This window comes from Carcharodon carcharias, chromosome 1 (genome assembly GCF_017639515.1).
Source record: "Carcharodon carcharias isolate sCarCar2 chromosome 1, sCarCar2.pri, whole genome shotgun sequence".
NCBI classification, from domain to species: domain Eukaryota; kingdom Metazoa; phylum Chordata; class Chondrichthyes; order Lamniformes; family Lamnidae; genus Carcharodon; species Carcharodon carcharias.
Genome location: NC_054467.1, coordinates 46,706,938 through 46,731,969, shown reverse-complemented (window position 1 = coordinate 46,731,969; position 25,032 = coordinate 46,706,938). Strand labels below are relative to the sequence as shown.

Here is a 25,032-nt window from a genome sequence, read left to right as displayed (position 1 = left end):
GAAACACTGTCCAGGTAACTCTTTCCCCCCTTCCTGATGTGTCGCAGTGTCAGCAGCTCAGATCCAGCTCATCAGCTCTGAGCTGAAGTTCCTCGAGCAGCCAACACTTGCTGCAGATGTGGTCACTGTGGATTGAACCAGCGTCCACCAGCTGCAACATATCCCCTGCCCAGCCATCTCTAATTAATTAATTTGGATGTTAAATATTTTAAGTGAATTTCTTAACTGTACTTTTCAGCTGTAATAAGGTCTCCTGATTTAAACCACTTGGCCAGTCAAAAGAAACACAGAAGAAATACCCACCAATCACCTACCTGTTTTCCTTTGACATCACATTTCGGCTCTGACAGGTAGAAACAGGTCCTCCTCTCGCGCACTCCTCTACATGCTGCTGACTGCCTGTCCTAGGGTGGTCCTTTCGCACTCTCCTCTAAGATATTGTGCGATTAGTTGAGAGATATAGGCATTGACTTATGCATTTTGTTTCTGAGCTCTGGTTTTAGTCTGTGAACTGAAATGATCTTTTCAGGTTTTGTACTGTCAGATTAACAGGCAGGCAGCTTACACTTTTGTTTCATCTGAGTTGCTCTCAGAGGAACACCAGGGTGTCAGGAACAATGTGAAGAATTTTATTTTCCCTAGTGTATATCTCACTCCCACCCTCCAATATTTTCTGATCACCTGAAGGAACTGACTTTCCCTGGGTGTTGAAAAAGGTCCAAGTAATTTATTTTCTAAGAGGGTTGTAATACCAAAGGTGCCTGTTGTGACTTTCCACGTAGTTTATCTGAGTCTCTTTTCAGTAGCTTCCCAACATGGTTAAGGTATTAGATTGGATTTTGCTGCAGTAATAACAGTGAGGCTATTCATGCTAGCCATTATTACAGGATAAATCTGCATCCACATATAATTAAAGCCAGAAGTAACCATCAGAGATACCTTGCTCTTTTACAGAGTAGACTTGACACTGAATCACTAATGACATGTATCAGGAGTATTTAACCACTTTTTCCACACTATGAATGGCTGAAAAATTTAGGGCTGATGCTGTTAGGAGCAAGTGAGTTTTTAACACCATAATAAATGCAAGATAATTGCTGCTGAACAATTTCCCCAACCCTAAGAAATTTATTTTATAAGTGTGGTGTTTCAGATATTTAAAAAATTCTTTATTTTATTTTTTCCTGTTTGTCTCTTTTTATCTTTCTCCTGTAATCCCATCTTATTTCCCAACCTTTATTTTGCTTTCTCCACATAATTTAAATCTAATTTATATTTCCTGGTTTGGAATCTGTGTTTGTCTTGGTTCAGCATGGTTGACTAAACTTGCTGTTGCTTGCCCTGTTCACAGACATCACAGAATCCTGGTAGAGGGCACCGTGCTAGAAAAGGCAGCGGATTATTGGAAGTTTGTTGATAAGACTGCAGAAGTCTTTGGGCAGCTGTTAATGAGGTGAACAACAATCACCATTCCTTTGCCACTGCAAGCACATCCAACCCGTTGAACTGCCTTGATCTTGAAGAAACATCCCTGTAGCTTTTAGTTATTCATTTTTGTGTTTTATACAGAATGTGAAAATTGTCCATATAGAATTAGTATTCTTAAAACTATCAGGGAAGGAAGTGGAAGGATATTGGTGGTACTTCTGTAATCTGTACTTTCAAGTAGCTTTATTTATAGCCACTTTAATTTCTCAAGCTAAATCCAGTCTGGAGTAATCTCAACACTCCAACAACTTTGTTAATACTATATCCTGTATCAAGGCTATCACACTGGTTATCACGGCAGTGGTGATTAACTTTACAAGATCTGCTTTTCAAGGGCCATTTTCAGTTAATGAACTGAATGCAAAGTTATAAGTCGATGTGTAGTTATATTAATTTATTGTTTTGTACAAATGGCTTGTTAAATTTTTGATTGCAGGAGGAAAACTTATTTTTAAAAAGTGGAAGTTGACCAATTTGCAACTTTGTGAACAATTAAAGAGTATAATAAGAAGCTCCCAAGTTTGATCCCTATCCTGTGTTTAGTTAACTGAACTTTGATTGCTTAAACTCATTCTCCAGCACAGTTTTGAACTAAAGCCAGTTAGGTGAGGTGCTGGAGAGTAACAGGATTCTGTCATACTGCACCCCAGCAAGTCAGTCAACCTTTTCAAGGGTGGAGGCCTGAAAGTATATGTACTGTCATTGAGACTAATATATTGTGACTGCGTCAGCTATTTTACATGGCACGAATTGAAATATTGGTGTCAGCATCTTTTTGGTGATTCAGTTGACTGTGTACAGCATGATTAACTAATTCTCTTCCCTCAGGATGGCATTGGATTCTTTTTGGGGAGGTGGTTCAGTTCCATAGGCTCTGTTGAGGGATACTTTGAATCCAAGTGACCATAAGTGATTCTCAGTAGGCAGTGCCATTTGGCTAATTTTATCCTGTCCAGCGCTCATCTAATGCCCACAGGCACGTGCTCCTGATTAGCTACCCAATTCTGCCAGATGTCTGGATACAGTGAATTTCCTGTTCCTAGACCAGGGCCACTGTCACAATTGTGGTACTACTGCTGAGATTTGGAAACAATAGAGAATGGGGTTCTAAGCTTGTTGCCCAGCTGCCAGCTGTTAAGTAGTTCATGATGATAAATGCTTCACATTCTTTTATAAGGGGAGAGATGTTTTAGTAACTCCCAGGTGAAATATGCATTGTTGTCCTGTGATTTTTAAAATTTCTCATTATAGCTAAGTCTTTCAGTCAGTGGTGGCAGATAAGATTTGCCGATTTCCCACACCTGCCCCGTGCCAAAGATGAATCATATAGGTCCCTTAAGCTGATTTTAATCATGAAGTGGCTGTGGAAGAGATACCTGGCTCCTTTCCCTTCGCCTATTTTAAATATTACATATAAAACCTGAAACAGTAAGTATATTTTAGATGAAACGCCAACTACATACTAAGTCAGAGAGAAAGATATGATGTACTTCGGGCCATTCGGTGTTGTGAAAAGTGCTTTATGAAGATCCTTTCTACGAATCAATGTTAAGAAACCTAGGCAGAGTTCAGTTCTATGTAGCAAAGCAAATATTGTGCACTTACCTTGCTAAATCACCCACTGGGAGTCAGCTGTGCCTTAGTTGCTAATACTCTTGCCCCCGAGTCATAAGGTTCTAGGTTCAAGTACTACAACAGGGCTTTACCTCAAAAATGAAGTCTGACACTCCAGTGCAGTACTGAGGGGATGTTCCACTGTTGGTGACACCATCTTTCTGATGAGGAATTGAGACTTGGATGTAAACTCTTAAGAACAGGGGAGTTATCCCTGGTATCCTGGCCAATATGTACCCCTTAATCAACATCACCAAAGAACAGATTATCTGGTCATTATCACATTGCTGCGGGGAAGTTTGCTGTACACAAAATTGGCTGCCATGTTTCCTAAATTAAACAGTGCTACCCTGGTTCAAAAATGCCGTGAGAAGTGCTGCACAAATGCAATTCTCTTATAACGAGCAATACATGAACCTTTAACAAATGAAGCTGTAACCTTTGGATAGCTGTTGGATGAAGCAATATTCATTTGGTGCTAGAATGAATGGCTCTCTATGCTCAGTTGCTCCCTGCACAATTATAAAAAGGGAAGGTTTTAGGAATACTAATGCAGAGGAGCTGTCTTGCAAATTGTGCTGTCAGTGGTTCAAAGCAGAATGAGTCTGAAATCAACCACTAAACATCCAGGTGTTCAATCAGGAGAAATATGTTGACACAGATTATGACCATTTAAAAAGATAGAACTGATGCATATTCCAGTACAATTATAGTATTGCTATATTTACCTTCTTCCTGTTTCTGCCAAAAATAGGTTCATTTCATAAAATGGAGTTTAGTGCTCATGATTGTGAATGAGAACACCCATGACAATTTTTTTTCCTACAGTGTGGGAATTAGATGGCGAGATAATCCACCTTTAGAATTTGGTGCCTTTTTGGATATTGCTTTGGTTTTTGAACCCTATAGTGATTCACAAACATGAGCCAGTGGATGTTTTTGGCTATAGAATTAATTACAACATCTAATAAAGTCTAGTCAAGAGAAAACGGGAATATAGCTGATTACTGGGTTTAGTTTTAAAACTGGCAATTCTATTTTCCCTTTTTGTCTTGGAAGGAATCCAACTCTATTTTCTAATGGGAAATTCAAATTCATGATAAACTCAAGGAAACTCCACTTCAAGAACAAATTTAATCTAGGTATTTTTTGAATCTACATTATGAAGTATGAATATTGTGGCTAAATTTAAAATAATTAAAACTTTATGGCTCTTCAAGTGGTGAATGCAATCACTTGGCTTTGTGTGTAGATGGTAATTGTCCTCTATTCTCAGTAGTGTGTATTGCAACGAAGCAAAAGATGTGCCTGGTAACATAGCTGCTTTATTTAGCTGTGTACTTGGATTAGATCATATCACATGCTTTGGAGCTGGAATGAAAGGCATGTGAGAAGGGCATGGTCTAGACCAAAAGTTCCTGACCTTATTTTGATGAGCACCCTCTTTTTAGAGGTGATATCCCATTGATGTCCCACCCTCTTTCTATGGAAGAACATTTTGTAGAAAAAGGCAATTCAATCCTATTTGTTTTAAAAATTAGAAGGCAAAATTGAAAGAAGTTCAAAATGCTGAGTCATATAGATTGTGTGTCTCAAATAGTCAACTGCTTCAAGGATCTCCTACTTTCCATAGCAATCAGGATATGTCACATGTCTTTCACTTTAATACAGCGTTGCATTATTGTCACAGATGGTGTTTTGTGGAGGGAATTACAGTACAGTACAGTGCAGGATGTTTGCATTCCTGCTGAGTTTCTGGAAGTGGACATAGAACCTATCTGATCTGTTTCTTATGAAAAATATTTAGTTGCAATGCACCAGCAGGAGCTCTTGTAGGCCCAATGTCCATGAGATTGACAGAATTTATTCTAAAACAAAAACAGAATTACCTGGAAAAACTCAGCAGGTCTGGCAGCATCGGCGGAGAAGAAAAGAGTTGACGTTTCGAGTCCTCATGACCCTTCGACAGAACTTGAGTTCGAGTCCAGGAAAGAGCTGAAATATAAGCTGGTTTAAGGTGTGTGTGTTGGGGGCGGAGAGATAGAGAGACAGAGAGGTGGAGGGGGTTGGTGTGGTTGTAGCGACAAACAAGCAGTGATAGAAGCAGATCATCAAAAGATGTCAACAACAATAGTACAATAGAACACATAGGTGTTAAAGTTAAAGTTGGTGATATTATCTAAACGAATGTGCTAATTAAGAATGGATGGTAGGGCACTCAAGGTATAGCTCTAGTGGGTTTTTTTTTAATATTTTATATAATGGAAATAGGTGGGAAAAGGAAAATCTTTATAATTTATTGGGAAAAAAAAAAAGAAGGGGGTAACAGAAAGGGGGTGGGGATGGGGGAGGGGACTCACGACCTAAAGTTGTTGAATTCAATATTCAGTCCGGAAGGCTGTAAAGTCCCTAGTCGGAAGATGAGGTGTTGTTCCTCCAGTTTGCGTTGGGCTTCACTGGAACAATGCAGCAAGCCAAGGACAGACATGTGGGCAAGAGAGCAGGGTGGAGTGTTAAAATGGCAAGCGACAGGGAGGTTTGGGTCATTCTTGCGGACAGACCGCAGGTGTTCTGCAAAGCGGTCGCCCAGTTTACGTTTGGTCTCTCCAATGTAGAGGAGACCACATTGGGAGCAACGAATGCAGTAGACTAAGTTGGGGGAAATGCAAGTGAAATGCTGCTTCACTTGAAAGGAGTGTTTGGGTCCTTGGACGGTGAGGAGAGAGGAAGTGAAGGGGCAGGTGTTGCATCTTTTGCGTGGGCAAGGGGTTGTGCCATAGGAGGGGGTTGAGGAGTAGGGGGTGATGGAGGAGTGGACCAGGGTGTCCCGGAGGGAGCGATCCCTACGGAATGCCGATAAGGGGGGTGAAGGGAAGATGTGTTTGGTAGTGGCATCATGCTGGAGTTGGCGGAAATGGCGGAGGATGATCCTTTGAATGCGGAGGCTGGTGGGGTGATAAGTGAGGACAAGGGGGACCCTATCATGTTTCTGGGAGGGAGGAGAAGGAGTGAGGGCGGATGCGCGGGAGATGGGCCGGACACGGTTGAGGGCCTTCTCCTCCCTCCCAGAAACATGATAGGGTCCCCCTTGTCCTCACTTATCACCCCACCAGCCTCCGCATTCAAAGGATCATCCTCCGCCATTTCCGCCAACTCCAGCATGATGCCACTACCAAACACATCTTCCCTTCACCCCCCTTATCGGCATTCCGTAGGGATCGCTCCCTCCGGGACACCCTGGTCCACTCCTCCATCACCCCCTACTCCTCAACCCCCTCCTATGGCACAACCCCTTGCCCACGCAAAAGATGCAACACCTGCCCCTTCACTTCCTCTCTCCTCACCGTCCAAGGACCCAAACACTCCTTTCAAGTGAAGCAGCATTTCACTTGCATTTCCCCCAACTTAGTCTACTGCATTCGTTGCTCCCAATGTGGTCTCCTCTATATTGGAGAGACCAAACGTAAACTGGGCGACCGCTTTGCAGAACACCTGCGGTCTGTCCGCAAGAATGACCCAAACCTCCCTGTCGCTTGCCATTTTAACACTCCACCCTGCTCTCTTGCCCACATGTCTGTCCTTGGCTTGCTGCATTGTTCCAGTGAAGCCCAACGCAAACTGGAGGAACAACACCTCATCTTCCGACTAGGGACTTTACAGCCTTCCGGACTGAATATTGAATTCAACAACTTTAGGTCGTGAGTCCCCTCCCCCATCCCCACCCCCTTTCTGTTACCCCCTTCTTTTTTTTTTTCCCAATAAATTATAAAGATTTTCCTTTTCCCACCTATTTCCATTATATAAAATATTAAAAAAAAAACCCACTAGAGCTATACCTTGAGTGCCCTACCATCCATTCTTAATTAGCACATTCGTTTAGATAATATCACCAACTTTAACTTTAACACCTATGTGTTCTATTGTACTATTGTTGTTGACATCTTTTGATGATCTGCTTCTATCACTGCTTGTTTGTCGCTACAACCACACCAACCCCCTCCACCTCTCTGTCTCTCTATCTCTCCGCCCCCCACACACACACCTTAAACCAGCTTATATTTCAGCTCTTTCCTGGACTCGAACTCAAGTTCTGTCGAAGGGTCATGAGGACTCGAAACGTCAACTCTTTTCTTCTCCGCCGATGCTGCCAGACCTGCTGAGTTTTTCCAGGTAATTCTGTTTTTGTTTTGGATTTCCAGCATCCGCAGTTTTTTTGTTTTTATCTCTGAATTTATTCTATGCTGCTGTAAGGCAGTAAGGGGAGTGAAAGAGGGATATTTTGGGAGTAGCAAAGTGCGAATGATTGAATAGATTCATTGAATCCCAGCTGAGCCCCCACCCTAAACGCAGACTGCAATTTGTGATTCTTTCCTTATCATGCAACCCACCATCTCCCATCTAGAAGGCAAGAAAAGGAATGCAAAAGAGTGAAGGAAAGAGGAGCAGAAAGGGAAAAGTGGAGACTGAGAAACAGCATCATCCATCTTCTCTGACATGTCTCTGTAGCACTGAGAAATCAACTAATGTTTGTTTCCATTGGCTTCTGTCCACTTTTTCCATCTAAAGTGTAAACTGCCCTTAGCAACTTGCCACACTAATTACAGCTCTCAAGGGAGGTTCTTTCCATTGCCATGTAGATATAGAAATCTATACTGAAAATATAAAAAAATAAGGGCAGAATAATTCGCTTTGAAATTGGGAATGATTGATGCTTGTGCTGCTTGCTGTAAGTATCCTACAAACCCTGACTCCATTTAGTTTGAGATTGTACTGGGTGGTTATTCTCCAATGCAGTGTCATGGGCAATCAGTGTATGTGGCTGTAATTCATCTCTGGCATTAAGAAGATAGTTTCCATTTTGGAACTGGGATGGCGACAGTTCCCATGCAACAGAAGTTAGCATGAGGGGTAGGCCATGAGTAGAGATCTAATGTCACAATTTCGGCTCACTATACAGATATGCTATTGCAAACTGATTGCTGAAGCAGGCTCTCTAGATGTAGTTTACTTCCGTGCCTGCATTTTGGCACAAACGTGCAGAAGTGTTTGGCAGGTGAAAGAGGAGTAGATGTGAACAAATTTTATCCCCTTTACTTTCACTCACCCTACAGTTTATGTACAATGTTTTCATGATGGTACTGGTGTGAAACTGACTCCTTTAAATGTATTTAAAGGTATTAATTCACTGAGAATCCTCTGTATATTGATCTTTGACTGCTCCACCTATGAGAAATTTTATGTTTAAAGCAATGATCTCTGAAACATGAAAAATTGACCAAATAAACCCTTTTAATGATGGTTCATTAGAGGATAAATGTAAGCCAGAACACTGGGAAGGGCTATTCTCTTCAAATAGTGCCATACATCCACCTGAGAGGTAAATTTAATATCATTTTAAAGATGGCACTTCTGGCAATGCAGCATTTAGTACTGCACTGAAATAACATACAAAATTGTGCCCAAGTCTCTGGAGTAGTACTTGAACCCACGACCTTCTGACCTTGAAATGTGTGCTATCACTGAGGCTGACGTTTTAAGCATCGCAACCACCTTTTCTCTGTAGCAAGCTCCAATGTGTCGATGCCAACTGGTCACAATACTTGAACTTGCCTCCCTTGCCGTTCCCCATAATTTGTTTCGGTTGAATCCACCTGCTCAGAAATAATCTCAATTGACTAGGAGGTTGTATGTTGTTTTTATCGATACCATAAGACATAGGAGCAGAAATTAGGCCATTCGGCCCATCGAGTCTACTCCACCATTCAATAAAGTTTCTCAACCCCATTCTCCCACCTTCTCCCCGTAACCTTTGATCCCCTTACCAATCAAGAACCTATCAATCTTAGTCTTAAATACATTCAATGACCTGGCCTCCACAGCCTTCTGTGGCAATGAATTCCATAGATTCACCACTCTCTGGCTAAAGATACGTAGTGCCTGATGAGCGCACGTGTACATGTATAACTATAAGTACCATGCCTTGCCCAGTTATAAAAAGCTTCGATTTTATATTAAGTACAAATTAGCATGCAAATGAGCTCGGTTTTATAAATACTGCTTGCCTTTTCTGTCCAGTAATTGGGAAGGGTGAAGAGAGAGAGAAAAAAAAACGTTGACCCAAGATGCATGTCGGGACCCCATGGAAGCCCCGAAGGGCTGACCTCTGAGGGAAATAACTGGGAAGTTCAAACTTCTGACAAGAAATTTGCTCTCTGGGTCCCTCTGCAAAAGTCTGGCCCTAGTTAGAGTCAGAGACTTCGGACTCTATGCTTACTTGAATAGTTTCTCAGGTAATGTTAGACAGAAAAAATCCTAACTCCTGGGTAGCTTCAGAACTGACCATCCAAACGCTCGCACTGGCAACCCCCCCAACCCCAACCTGACCCGACTACTTGCTTCGCCCTACCTATTCACTAACATTCATACTGGGCATTTAAACTTGCCTTATGCTTTGTTTCGCAGAAGATCTGGACCATAATGTTCAAAATATGAATCTTGCAGGCTTGTTGAAAAAGATGTGACTTTCAGGATGATAATGGTATTGTGACAAAATGGATATTTCTGTGCATTTTATGACCCTCGATGGGGTAAATCTGATTATAGACATTAGCTTCACCAGCTGTATTTTGTCCTGGGAAGTGGGTGCAGGGATGGTGTTGGCCATGCTTGCTCTGCTTGGGAACTACGTTTTTCTCTCTCTCCCTGGGCCCACTTGAGGACCTATGCAATTGCACTGGTTACGTTGTTCTAATACTACCCCAGGGAATGGGGATGCATGGATGGCTGTAGCCAACACCCAAAATTGGCCAGATTTATTCTCAGGATTTGTGAATTTGCTGGATGTTTTACCATTGTCTGTGCTCCAACTAATGAAAGTTTGTTTGGCTGGGAAATTTCTTAAATGTTGATATACAACACTGAAAAAAGGATAAACAAATTCATCATCTCCGTCTAATGGACTGCTATTTGCTATGTGGTAGGTTGGAATTTTGTATCACCCCTTCTCAATCATTGTTTCAGTTTTACCCTTATAACAAAATTGATTTAAGAAATGTATTGAAATTGGTATTTTGATTTCTTGTGGATTACTTCAATCTTTTTAAAACTATTTATATGCTTCTTTTGACTCCCTGTTTGTTTATCTTGTAAATAAATTTAAGCCAGTTTTTGGAAGGGAAGTGATTGAGGTTCGCCTTGCCATGTTAAATCCTAATTCAGCCGTTTTATGTTTAACACTTTCCTGTTGAGAAGACCTGTGCGTGGATAGGTAGAATTGATGACTGCACATTTGCACAGAATAAATCTGAGCTCGAGTGTTGAATTACATTTTGACTTGAACATGTTTTCTCTAACACCAAGTTATTGTGTATTTCAGTTTTCGGTTTCAAGAAGAACACAAAATGTACATGGTTTACCTATCGTACACGGTTTACCTATCTAATGGGAGTAGTGTAGGAAGAGAGTCTGGGATAAATGGTTTTTAGAAAATGGACAATCAACAGTGGAAATTATTACATGATTGTGGTGAATAAAAAAAATACTGTAGTTAACTAATATTGAGCTCTGACATTTTCTTTAAACAGTCTATTAGAAAGTTGCCATTTGCTAATTGAGGTAGATTTAGTATCACTGAAATCTTTGGAACAATATAGAAATTTAACTTCATTGTAGATTAAAAAGGAAATGAGTTTCACTATTTTTAATCCAGCTTAACCCCCTTAATAGTATATATTTCACCACATTTCTACTTCTCTTTAGTTCTGAAGAAGAGTCATACGGACTTGAAACGTTAACTCTGCCTTTTGCTCCACAGATGCTGTCAGGCCTGCTGAGTTTTTCCAGCAATTTTTGTTTTTGTCACTATTTTTATTCCCTTCCTTGATTTTAGCAAGAGGTGAAATAGTCTGTCTTAATTTCTGTTTGTGTTTACATCGGATGAACGGACTTGTGTTTGTCTGCATAACCACTAACTCTTTCGCTGCTCTGATTTTTTTCAGAGTAGCATAATAGAATCTATTTTAAATGGTATTAGGCAGGATTTTGCTGTCAAACGGTGAGGCTAATGGCACTTTCTATTTAGGTGTAAATGGTACTACAAATTAAGCTGAGGCACGTTTAAATGCAAATATCTAAAAATTGAGGCCTGTGTAACACGATAATACTATTGGCTTTGCAAAAACATCCTGCTGTCTGCCTCACTATCGAAATGCATTGAATGTCATTAAGTTGCTGAATTTGCACAATGTCCCGAACTGAAAATGCCACAGATATTTATTAATTACAAGTGTAGGTAATCTTTTCCGTTTCAATCCAATTGCTTTGCCCGAAGGCAGGTCCTTAGCTAATTGTCTGCTGATGCTTCAGGCTGAGTCATTTTTCTTGGTAGTTTTTGTCAAGAGTGATTTCCTTTTACTCTCAGGGGCAGGGTGAGGAGGCAAGTCCCAAGTCCACCTCAGCTGTGACAGGAATCGAGCCCATGCCATTGGCATTATTCTGAACCTCAGGCTGGCTATCTAACCAACTGAGCTAACTGGCCCCACAGGTAACCTTTTTAACAATCTGATTGTTGATTGCTAATCAACCTGTGGCATTGAAAATTAACTACAGCAACAACTTGAATTTAGTTAGGGAATTCCAGAGCTGAGGGACATGGCTGCTGAAGCACAACCACCAATGGTGAATCAATTAAAATCAGTGATGCTGGAGAGACCAGAATTACAGGATTGCAGATATTTGCAAAAGATTACAGAGATGAGGGATGAGCCCAAGGAGGGATTTAAAAACAAGGTAAGCATTTTACAGTTGAGTTTAACTGGGATGGAGTTTAGGTCAGGGGATGACAAGTGAATGGGATTTGGAATGAATTAGAACACAGAACAGATGACCAAGTTTGTGAAGAGTAAAACTTGGGAGGGCAACTAGGAGAGTATTGGAATTCTGAAGCCAAGAGGAACAAAGGCAAGGATGAGTGTTTCAGCAGCAGAGAAGCTAAGGCAGGATGTTCAGTTTGCTGTTCTTCCAGGGTCACTTAGCTCCTGACCTCATTACAGCCCTAGACCAAACATAGACAAAAGAGCTAAACTCCAGAGGTAAGGTACAAGTGACTGCACTTGACACCAAGGCAACATTTGACCAAGTGTGGCATCAAGTAGCCCCAGCAAAAGTAGAGTTAATGGGAATCGGGTGGAAAAGTTTCCACTGTTGGAAGTCATACTGAGCACAAAGGAAGATGGTTGTGTTGTTAGAGGTCAGTCTCAGGATGTCACTCCAGGAATCCCTCAGGGTAGGTCAGAAGTGGTGATGTTTGCTGCTGATTGTGCAATGTTCACCATTTGTGACTCCTCAGATACTGAAGCAGTCTGTGTCAATATGCAGCAAGATCTGGACTAGATTCCAGCTTGGCAAGTGCTGGGCAATAACCATCTCTAACAAGAGAGAATCCAACCATCTTCCCATGACATTCAGTGGCATTACCATTGCTGAATCCTCCATTATCAATATTCTGGGCATTACCATTGACCAGAAACTGAACTGGAGCTGTGGCTACAAGAGGAGGTCAGAGGCTGGGAATTCTGCAGGAAGTAGCTCACCTCTTGGCTCCATCTACAAGGCACAAGCCAGGAATATGATGGAAAACTCTCCACTTACCTTCAACAACACTCAAGAAGCTCGACACCTTCCAGGACAAAGCAGCCTGTGTGATTGGCACCCCATCTATCACCTGAAACATTCACCTCTTCCACTAATGCGCAGTGGTAGTAGTCTGTACCTTCTACAAGGTGCACAGCAGCAACTCACCAAGGCTCTTTTGCCACCTCACAAACAGAACTTCTCTATCACCTAGAAGGACAAGGGCAGCAGATGCATAGGAACACCACCTTCAAGTTCCCCTCCAAGCCACACACCATCCTGACTTGGAATTATAATAGCATTCCTTCTCTATCGCTGGGTCAAAATTGTAGAACTCCATTCCTAACAGCACTAGGTGTACCTACACTAAATGGACTGCAGTGGTTCTAGAAGGCAGCTCACCACCATCTTCTCAAGAGCACTTGGAGATGGGCAATGAATGCTGGCCTGGCCAGCAAAGCCCATATCCCATTAACGAATAAAATGAGCTGGGTAATATGGAAATCGGCGGTTTTATTGATGGTCTGGATATGTGGTCAGAAGCTTCTTTCGGGGTCACATATGATACCAAGGCTGTGAACTAAACTCTCAGTTCCCAGGCGAGGGTTGGAGTTTGCGGCAGAGACTGAAGACAGGTGTGGAGCCTTGTTTTTCAGGTTTTTAATTTTTTGGGAAATTTTTGAAATGGACCTTTTTTTAATTTTTATTTGTCATTCTTCCTCTTTGTAATCTTTCCCTACGTATATTTCTCTTTCCGTATCTAATTTCACATAGAATTCACCCGCTCTAATTCTTCTTCCTTTTGCTGGTTATTTCCTAATCATTAACTCTTGGTTAAGCTGACACCTTGTCACTAAGGCCCTAGATGCCCTGTTTTCCTCACTGTGCACTTAACAGCTCACAGTTTCAGCAACTTCGTAAGTAGGCAATTTTTGAGCTGAGGGATAAGTGTTAATAGATGCTGTTAGATGCCTTGCTACAGCAGAATCTGCCCAAGTGTTTACATTTTGATTTCTTCTGCAATAATGTGCAACGAAACCTGGGTGTCCTCGTACACCAGTTGCTGAAGGTAAGCATTCAGGTGCAGCAAGTTGTAAAGAAGGCAAATGGTAAGTTGGCCTTCATAGTGAGAGGATTTGAGTACAGGAGCAGGGATGTCTTGGAAGATGGGGGGAGTCCAGAACCAGGGGTCACAGTCTGAGGATATGGAATAGGCCATTTAGGACTGAGATGAGGAGAAATTTCTTCACCCAGAGAGTGGTGAGTCTGTGGAATTCGCTACCACAGAAAGTAGTTGAGGCCAAAACATTATATGTTTTCAAGAATGAGTTAAACTCTTGGGGCAAAAGGGATCAAAGGGTATGGGGAGAAAGCGGGAGCAGGCTATTACGTTGGATGACCAGCCATGATCATAATGAATGGCAGAGCAGGCTGGAAGGGCCAAACGGCCTACTCTTTTCTATATTTCTGATAAACTGTGAATGCAGTTCATCTGTGTTCGCAACCATTAATTATTAAAATGGCTTTTATTGTGAAAGAATCCAAAATGCTTTGAGTCACGGGCTGTGAATAGCAAGTTTAGTTGAGACACTTGATCAGTCTCAAGGTGGTGAAAGCAGGGAACAGGAAGCAAAACAATTTTTCACATTTGAAAAGAAAAAATTCCTATCAAAATTTAAGAGTGAAATTCTACTTTAGAGATTTTCTCCCCTCACCTTTTCTTTCCTCCTCCTCAAATCTCTACTTACGTTATTCTGCCAAAAGTGCTTTTCAGGCTATAGTAAAAGTAAGTTAAAGGCAGGAAATCAAAAATTCTGGAAAAATGCAGCAACTCTTTCAGTATAATGATTTAGATGTGTAATCCTTAATCAAAATGGGCTATTTTTGTATGCTGGAGAAAGCAATTCCAATTTTTTTCCAGCTATTTCCTTTCCTTTTGCCTTTCTTTCATCTCTCAGCACAACCTATCTTCCCCAGCTGAGATGGGGAGATGGCTTGCTGCTTGCAGCCTGCAGCCATGTAAGAAGCGAAGGATCAATCATCCATGTAGGGAATTACTTGACCCTGCTTCATGTTTATCCAAAACTCTGCTCAAATCCTAATATGCGCCAAGCCCCAATTGCCCATCATACTTGTGCTCGCTGACCTGCATTGGCTACCAGTTAGGTAATCCCTTGATGTTAAAATTCTTGTCTTTATTTCGAAAATCCCTTCAAGGCCTCAGTCCTCCCTATATTTGTAATCTCCTCCATTCAAACGACTCCCGCAAGATATCTGCAAATCCTCCAATTCTGGCCTGTTGCAGATTTTCTATATTAATTGCTCCACCATTGGTGCATGCCTTCCGCCATCTAGGCTCAAGCTCTGGAATACCCCCACATCAAATGTATCCACCACCTTTTCCTCAAGACACTATACTTGTGTCTTTGGCCAAGCTTTTGGCCATCTGCCCTGATCTCCTTGTGTGTCAAATGTTAACATTCCTATGAAACACCTTGGGATGTTTTATTACATTCAAGGCACAATATAAATGCAAGTAGTTGTTTCATATAATTAAGATCACTGGCTCATTATGTGGAGGACTGTAGTTACAATTTTAATCTCAGGGCCCAAAAAACTGAACAATGGAATGCTGTTGAACATCCAAAACAACATCACCTATGGGGAATTACTGATGAGTTTTTTTTTGGAATCTACTCTTTGAAGCACATTTTGATTTTAATATTCTGATCCTTGTGTTGAAATCTTTCTGTGGTAATGCCACCCGTTATCTCGAATATCTTCTAGCCCACCAGCTGTCTAAGATCACTTGCATTCCTTAAATCCTGGCCTCTTGTGCAACCGCTTTTTACTGCTCCACCTTTGGTGGCCCTGCCTTAAGCCATCTAGAACCTAAGATCTGGAACTCCCTCCTGAAACCGCTCTAGCCCATCAACTTTTAAATCACTCCTTAATCTACTTCCTTCACTAAGCCCTTGGTCACCTTTCCGAATATCTCTTTGTGGCTTAGTGTTCAAATTTTGTTAATGATTCTCTGAAACACCTTTTGACCTTTTTACTATGTTAAAAGTGCTGAAAAGTAGTAGAAGTTGTAGCTATCTTTAAAAATGCAGGGAAGGGAATGGTTTAAACTCCTGCAGTAACATTCTTTCCTCAAAGTTTAGATGGGCATGAATCTCATTGCTATCTTTCAGATCTTGTTGTTTGGAAATAGTCCCTTCATTTCCAAGCAATTTAAGGTAGAATGCTTCCAGCTGTGATGAGGTGCTATTTAAATACCAGTCTTTCCATATTGACTGGTCAGTGGTAGAGTGGAGTGGTACAGGATAAATCTTCCATCTCGTTTTGGTGGAGCTACTTAAACATTTGCAATAAAGTTTTTGTTTTTAGCAATTGAGTACCACACCATTCTTAAATCCAAGATTAGCTGTAATTTTAGCAGTTTCTAGTAAAAGTGTCACAAGTAGAGTTTTCATTTATTTTAGCCTTTATCATGAAGCTTATGCAGCTTATTCCCTAAGATCTGGAATGTGAAAGTCAAGTTATGTGCAGTGGGAGTGGTCAGAATCTATTGCCAAATGCAGAGACCCAACGAATGGGAGAACACAAGTATTTTTATCTTGTGCTTCTTGCTGAACCATTGTAGGATTTTTTAAAATGCAATGTTGATTTTTAAAAGGGTTGCTCTCTTGAGTCCATAATCCATTTCAGCAGATTCATGTTTGTTGCTACACTGTAGATGTTTTTAAACAAGTTTCATATATTTGTATTGTGTGTGCCCTGCTGAGATCAGCAAGGTTGCTAAGAGCTATCAGATGACAGCTACTCACATGACAGCAGTTAGAGGCTATTGTAGCCAATGTTTGAACAACCTTGCAGGGCGAGTCACAAAAGCATGTGTCTAGAGGAGCCATACAGAAAGCACCATGTGATGCTGTGATTAGCTATTAACTGGTGACAGAGCAGTGCTGTACTCAACACTGGCTTAACTAATGAAGTGCTTGGTTAGGAACACTGCAGAAGCTTCATTTATTTTGGATTTTTATTACACAGAAACATTCATGCACATTTGCTATTGTAGGTTTTAAATGCCCCGTGTAGAACCGTTTTAAAACTATTGAATTATATAGCTTTTTATTTTTAAAAAATGCAATTAAGTGAATTTGCACTAAAATGTATCCTTTTTTTGGTAAAGATCTTCCTTCCCATCTCATCTTCATTGAGCAGCTTTCTTTTGAGAAAATGCAACATGTGTGATGCTTTGTCATAGTGGAGAAAGGAGATGATTGAGGGTTGGAAAGCAGTTGAAAATTGGTTGGTTGTTTAGAGGACATAAAAAAACAAAGAAATATGAGGATTTTACAGTTTATGGGAAAGCAGGGAAGGGTGAAATTAGGTGAGGCATATAGATAGGTGCACTACTGTAGCAATGTAAAGATTGCTGAAAAAGATGGACGGTTTCCTGTTAAAGTGAAAAATCTACTTAAGCCATTAAGTCTGAAGTACGGCAGTCTCTAGAACCTTGTCCAATTGGCCATCCTCCATGTGTGAGCTCATAAAATGTCACCAAGCTTTTCAATGAATTGGGAGTACTGCTACCAAGCTTGACCCTGTTCTTGCCCAATGCTCAAAAATTGACTTCCCAACAAGGGGATAGTGATCTGGAATGTTCACAAGTAGAGCTTTCATTTATTTTAGCTTTTATCATGAAGCCTATGCAGCTTATTCCCTAAGATCTGGAATGTGAATTTCAAGTTATGTGCAGTGGGAGTGGTCAGAATCTACTGCCAAATGCAGAGATCCAACAAGTGGGAGAACACAGGTATTGAGGTGAAGATAAGCTAGTTAGAGGCAGACTGAGTTCAAACCTAACACTTTGACCTATATGGCTTAGGTCCACTGTAGGACTTTAAAATTACCAATTGTGCCATCAGAATATCTCAGTTGTCTATTTACTATCTGGACAACATCAGCTTGAAATGTTCAAGGTGCTTCAAAGCCTTATTGAACAAAATCTAACCTCCAAAAATTGGTTCAAACTGGTAGGTTTTAAGGAGAGTCTTGAAAGAGGAAAATGGGTTTTAGGGTGAAACTCCAAAGTTTAGAACCAAGGAAATTGTAGGCATGGCCACCAATGAAGGAGCGATTAAAATCATATATACTCGAGGCCAACATTAGAGGAATGCAGATATCTTGAGGCCTGCAGGACTGGGGGAGATTATAAAGATAGTGGGGAGCGAGGCCATGGATAGATTTGAAACGAGGAAGAGAACTTTAAAATTGAGGCAACACTTAACCGGGAGGTAGTGTGATGTCAGTGGGGATAGTTGTGAGACTTGGTGAGAGTTAGGATATGGATAGTAGAGTTTTGGGACTCGAACATCACTGCTTCCTTAGTTCCTTCCTACCCTCACACTTGTACTTTAGAACAACAGTCACTGGAGTAAAAAAAAGTGAGAAACTTGGTTGATTTTTTTTTAAACTGCTGCGCAGCATAGGAGCGTCGAGGCCAATTGCAGCCCTTTTTTTCTCAGCTGGGCTGGGATGAGCTAACTTAGCACAGGTCAGAAATCATACCTGATACCTCAAGACCCTATTTTTCACTTGTTTGTCACTATGTGATGGTTCAGAGGGCTCTGTTATGTGATTTTTAACACGTCTGTGATTGGTATTTCTTTTGTGTTTTTAAGTTGTGAAAAATTGTGATTAGTCTTGTATTTTTCAAGCATTTGATTTCTTCTGGTCTGCACTTAGCAGAGAAAGAAGAAACTAGTATTCTGCAGTATTTAATTTTATAAGAATGATGTAAGTTAGAAGTTGAGGTCAGCTGGAATGGTCAAAATAAACAGTTTGTTCTTTTGCATTATTTGTTTCCTATCTGTTGCGTGAATTTGATATTTTTATAATTTATAAACTGAAACCTATTGAAGTACTTCTGTGGCTGTGCAAAGTGATTTACATTTTGTAAGCACCCTTTCTAACCAGGTTGTTCGTTTGCATGTAATTTGAATAGAAAACTGAATATTTGCTCAGTTTGATCATTTACTATTTGTTCCATATGATGGTTCAACTCCTGATTTTAAAGCATTTCTTCTGCCTTTCTTGGGTTTCTGTGTCAGGCATTGGGCTACGGAAAACTCCTCATGGCCTATAGCCAAAGCTCCCATGCCTGTTTTGGGATTGGTGTGCAAGAATATTTTCCTCAAATATTCCCATTCCATTTCTGAGAATATGCTTAACCTGTAACTGTAATTTACAGCATGCTGTGGGACCTAATGTGGTAGAATGAGAAACACACCAATTTGCATTTATAGAGTGCCTTTTAACATAGTGAAGTATCCCGTGGTACTTCATAGTAGCATTATCGATCAAAATTTTGCAGCTGAGGGAGGGCACTCCAAAGCTTAGGCCCTAGGCAGCTGAAGGCATGGCTCCCAATGGTGGAATGTGAAAATCGGGAATGCACAAGAGACCAGAATTGGATGAGTGCAGTGATCTTGGAGGGTTGTAGGGCCGGAGGAAGTTAAAGATAGGAAGAGGTGAGGCCATGGAGGAATTTTTTTTTTAAAAAGTAAATAATTTTAAAGTGGCTGGGAGGCTATCCAGGAGAAATCGGAATATTTGAATCTAGAGGTAATAAAGGCATGGATGAGGGTTTTAGCAGAAGGTGAGCTGAGGTCCGGGCAGAGACAAGTGATGTTACAGAAGTGACAGTAGGTGGTCTTAGTGATGGAGCGGTTGAGGGGTTGGAAGCTCAATCTCAGGGCCAAACTTGTTACCTGCCACAGTGTCACGCTGCATGATGGGATTGCATTGTAGCTAGCATGTACTATAATGGAAATTTATGTAATTAATTTATACATATGGCCATATTTTTTACATTCCAATATGGCATAAAATGGTATTTAGAAGGGGGAAAAATGTATTAAACTGAAGTTTTTTTAAGTTGGAGGTCAGAAACAAGTTCCTAAAAAAAAAAAATAAATATTTAATTCTCAAGGTAATGAGAGATACAGCACTACTTGTATGGTTGGTGGCTAGATCATCCAAGACCAGAAGGAAATCCTGTTTGGTGAGCTTGTTATTCATTTAATTCTAAAACATGCCACTTGACTGATTTACCCAGTAACATGGGATCGGTGGCAAATCTTCAAACTACCATGTCTCTTCCTGTTGGCAGAGATCTGGATTGGTTCTTTAATAACTTTGGCAGTTCAGATTGTTTCCCCATTACAACTCAGCTAATCTGTTACTTTAGATGGGGAAGTTTTTCACTGGGCTTTGTTTTGCTAATTTTTTGTCTGCCTCTTGTGAAAATTTAAAAAAGATTGGCATAAACACATTTAATTATAATCCTGTAAGATAAGTGACATTACAAAAGAAATCCAATTTGATAAGGATATTAATATTAAATCAATGCAGCTTGGAGTTTTTTGCTTTTATCTTGGAGTTTTGCTTAATTTTAAACTTTTACAATTTTATCTTTAAAGTTTTTCCTCTGGAAAAATGCACTTTCCTCGGGCTATAAATGTAGGGAAAATCACATTGTTTAAATTCTGGAAGGTATGAGCCAGATTGACCAATTTACTTTTTATTTTTATACTTTTTTTTGGGGGGGAGTGGTTATTGATAAAACAAATACAGCAAAAATCAAGGATACCCAGGTATGAACTTGAAACAAATGTTTTCATTGTGCACCTAAATTTGAGATAATAAACAAATGGAAGACCATAAGACGTAGGAACAGAAATAGGCCATTCGGCCCATTAAGTCTGCTCTGTCATTCAATGAGGTCATGGCTGATCTGATAATCCTCAACTCTGCTTTCTTGCCTTTTCCCCGTAACCCTTGATCCCCTTACTGATTAAAATTCTGTCCGTCTCACCCTTGAATACACTTAATGGCCCAGTCTCTACAGCCCTCTGTGGTAAAGAATTCCATAGATTCACAACCCTCTGAGAGAAGAAATTCCTCCTCATCTTTGTTTTAAGTGGGCGCTCCCTTACTCTGAGATTATGCCTCTGGTCCTAGAGAGTCTACAAGGGAAAACAACCTCTCAGCATCTACCCTGTCAAGCCCCCTAAGAATCCTATATGTTTCAATAAGGTCACCTCTCATACTTTTAAACTCCAATGAGTATAGGCCCAACCGACTCAACCTCCTCATAAGAAAATCCCTCCATCCCCGGGACCAACCTGGTGAACCTTCTTTGGGCTGCCTCCAATGCCAGTATATCTTTCATTAGATAAGGGGACCCAAACTGTACACAGTATTCTAGGTGTAGTCTAACTAGTGCCTTGTATAGTTTTAGCAAGACTTTGCTATTTTTATAACAAAACAAAAATACCTGTAAAAACTCAGGTCTGGCAGCATCTGTTGAGAGGAACACAGTTAACGTTTCGAGTCCATATGACTCTTCAACAGTTCTGTTGAAGAGTCATATGGACTCAACATTAACTATGTTCCTCTCCGCAGATGCTGCCAGACCTGCTGAGTTTTTCCAGGTGTTTTTATTTTTGTTTTGGATTTCCAGCATCCGCAGTTTTTTTTTTGCTTTTTGCTATTTTTATACTCCATTCCCTTTGAAATAAAGGCCAACATTCCATTTGCCTTGCCTTACTTGTATGCTAGCTTTTTGGGATTCATGCACGAGGACCCCCAAATCCCTCTGTGCTGCAGCTTTCTTCAGTCTATCTCCACTTTAATAATATTCAGCTCCACTTCTTCCTGCCAAAGTGAGTAACCTCACATTTTCCCAAGTTATATTCCATCTGCCACGTTTTTGCCCACTCACTTAACATGTCTATATCCTTCTGTAGACTCCTTGTCATCTGCAAACTTGGCGATAGTACATGAATTTCCCTCATCCAATATATATATTATAAATAATTGTTTCACCAGCACTCATCCCTTTGGCACTCCACTCGTTAAAGGTTGCCACCCTGAAAATGCCCCCTGTATCCCAACTCTGTCTTCTATTAGTTAGCCAGTCATCTATCCATGTTAATGTACTACCCCCAACACATGGGCTCTCACCTTTTAGTACTGGAATTTCTGTTTCTGGGAGGAAAGGGATTATTTGGATGATAAATACTGGCAAATCAGTGCTTAAAAAAATGCATGAAATTATTTGAATTAAAAGCATTACCTCTAGATTTGACTATTCTAATGTATTTCCAGCCAGCTTTTTACATTCTACCCTCTATGATGTTTGTTCATAACTCTGCTGCCTGTGTGCTAACTCGCACCAAATGGCAGCCTGCTATTAAATACCCCCTGTGCTTGCTAACCTACACTAGGTTCCAAAGTCACATTGGTTCAGTGACATATTTTGTTTTAAAATTCCCCTGTGAAGCGCCTCGGGACATTTTATGATTAAGTTGCTTGTATAAATACAAGCTGTTAAAATGGCATTAGGCTATGTTGTTGAACATTATTGCATTAAGTGATAACATTTCAGCACATCCTGGAGAAAGGAGAATAAGCCACATTTTCTGGAAAATGGATATATATAGTGCCTTTAATGTAATAAAACATCCCAAGACACTTTACTGGAACATTATAAAACAAAATATGACACTGAACCACAAGGATATGTTAGGTCAGATGACCAAAAGCTTGGTTAAAGAGGGAGAAAATAAACTTTGAGAGTAAACTAGCAAGTAATGTAAAAACAGACAGTAAGAGCTTCTTTAAATATATAAAAAGGAAGAGAGAGGCCAAAATGAACATAGGCCCCTTAGAGAATGATGCTGGGGAAATAATAATGGGGAACCAGGAAATGGCAGAGGACTTGAATAAATACTTTGCTTCAATCTTCACAGTAGAAGATAGTAATAGCATTCCAAAAATACTAAATAATCATGGGGCAAAAGTGGGGGAGGAAATAAATACAATTATCACTAGAGAAAAAGTACTGGGAAAACTAATAGGGCTAAAGGCTGATAAATCCCCTGGACCTGATGGGTTGCATCCTAGGATATCAAAGGAAGTAGCTACAGAGATAGTGGATGCACTGGTAGTAATCTTCCAAGAATCCTTAGATTCTGGAAGAGTCCCAAAGGATTGGAGAATGGCCAATGTAACACACTTATTCAAAAAGGGAGAGAGACAAAAAAAAAAATATAGGCCAGTTAGCTTAACATCTGTCATTGGGAAAATGTTGGAGCCTATTACAAAGGAAATACATAATCTAATCAAGCAAAGTCAGCATGACTTCATGAAGGGGAAATCATGCCTAACAAATTTATTAGAATTCTTTGAAGCAGTAACAAGCAGGATAGATAAAGGGGAACCAGTTGATGTAATATATTTGGATTTCCCAAAGATGTTCGATAAGATACCACACAAGGCTACATAATAAGAGCCCATGTCTTGGGGGGTAGTGTGTTAGCATGGATAGAGGATTGGCTAACTAATAGAAGACAGAGTTGGGATAAGGGGGCATTTTCGGGATGGCAACCTGTAACTAGTGGAGTGCTACAAGGATCAGTGCTAGGGCCTCAATTATTTACAATATACATTAATAACTTAGATGAGGGAAGCGAATGTACTATCGCCAAGTTTGCGGATGATACAAAAATAGGTGGGAAGGCAAGTGGTGAGGATGACACAAAGGGTCTACAGAGAGATATAGACAGGTTAAGTGAGTGGACAAAAACGTGGCAGATGGAAGATAATGTGGGAAAATGTGAGGTTAATCACTTTGGCAGGAAGAGTAGAGGAGCTGAATATTATTTAACTGGAGAAAGACTGCAGAAGGCTGCAGCACAGAGGGATTTGGGAGCCCTTGTGCGGATCCCAAAAAGCGAACATACAAGTTCAACAGATAATAGGGAAGGCAAATGGAATGTTGGCCTTTATTTCAAAGGGAATGGAGTGTAAAAATAACGAGGTCTTGCTAAAATTATGCAAGGCACTAGTTACACCATACCTAGAATACTATGAACAATTTTGGCCCCCTTATCTAAGAAAAGATATATTGTCATTGAAGGCAGTCCAGAGAAGGTTCACCTAGGTTGATCACGGGGATGGAGGGATTTTCTTATGAGACGAGGTTGAGTAGGTTAGGCCTGTACTCATTGGAGTTTAGAAGAATGAGAGGTGACTTTTTGAAACATATAGGATTCTTACGGGGTTTGACAGAGTAGATGCTGAGAAGTTGTTTCCCCTTGTGGGAGAGTTTAGGACCAGGGGGCATAATCTCAGAGTAAGGGGGCACCCACTTAAAACAGAGATGAGGAGGAATTTCTCCTGAGGGTAGTCAGCCTGTGGAATTCTTTACCGTAGAGGCTGGGTCGTTATGCACATTCAAGGGTGAGATAGACAGATTTTTAATCAGTATGGGAATCGACGGTAATGGGGAAAAGGCAGGAAAGCAGAGTTGAGGATTATCAGAGGAGATCAGCCATGATCTCATTGAATGGCGGAGCAGACTCGATGGGCCGAATAGCTAACTTCTGCTCCTATGTCTTATGGAGAAAAGTGGGCTAGAAAGGTGGAGAAGTGTAGGAAGGGTATTCGAGAGCTTGGGGCTTAGGTAACTGAAGGCATGGCCACCAATGGTGGAGTAATTATGATTGGGGGTGTACAAGAGGCCAAAATTAAAGGAATGCAGGTATGAGGGTCGTTGGGTTTGGAGGAGATAAGAGATAGGGAGGGGCAAGCCCAGGAGGATGAGAATTTAACATCAAGACATTGCTTGACCTGGAGCCATGTAGATCAAGCACAGGGGTGATAAGGGTACATGACTTGCTGAGAGTTAAGACATGGGCAGCAATGTTTTGGATGACCTCAAATCTCTAGAGGGTAGAATGTGGGAGACCAGCTGGGAATGCATTGGAATACTTGAAACTAGAGGTAATGAAGGTAGAGATAAAAATAATATGACACTGTTTTTCATTTGTATAACAAATTCAAACGAATACTTTACACAGGGTGCTTGAAAGCCTGTGTTTTATTCCCTTAATGTCTAATATTTTGAGTTAGTAAAGTAAATAAGCAAGCTAAGGAAGTTTCATTTCCTTTGTATGCAATGAATAATTATAAAACTGGCACTAAAATTGAATAGTTGGCGACTTCGGCCAGTTTTTCACTTGTAATGAAATGTCTGCCTATCTTGTTTGCATAGGCATGACACAAGTGATTTTATTGTTGAACTCTGAGTTGTTTAATTTAACTTCACATGGAATTCACATATTAAAACCAACCAGCTGTTAAGTGTTTGCTTGTTCTAGGTTGAAATCATGGAAAGAATAGCATGGATGTATGATCACATGATCCTGTTTTCATATTTTAACC

General features: G+C 40.6%; 1 protein-coding gene across 2 annotated transcripts in view; it reads left to right on the top strand.

Annotated features, from left to right (window-relative positions):
• LOC121276373 (folliculin-interacting protein 2-like) overlaps nt 1-25,032 on the top strand; it is a 112,298-nt gene that overhangs the window by 14,400 nt on the left and 72,866 nt on the right. Inside the window, exon 2 of one of the 2 annotated variants that reach the window (XM_041184712.1) lies at nt 10,030-10,078. The exons of the other annotated variant lie outside the window; for it this stretch is intronic. Within the exon in view, the coding sequence (XP_041040646.1) occupies nt 10,074-10,078 (5 nt within the window). The 5' untranslated portion in view covers nt 10,030-10,073. The remainder of the gene's footprint in view (nt 1-10,029; nt 10,079-25,032) is intronic. 2 annotated transcript variants of the gene reach the window in all.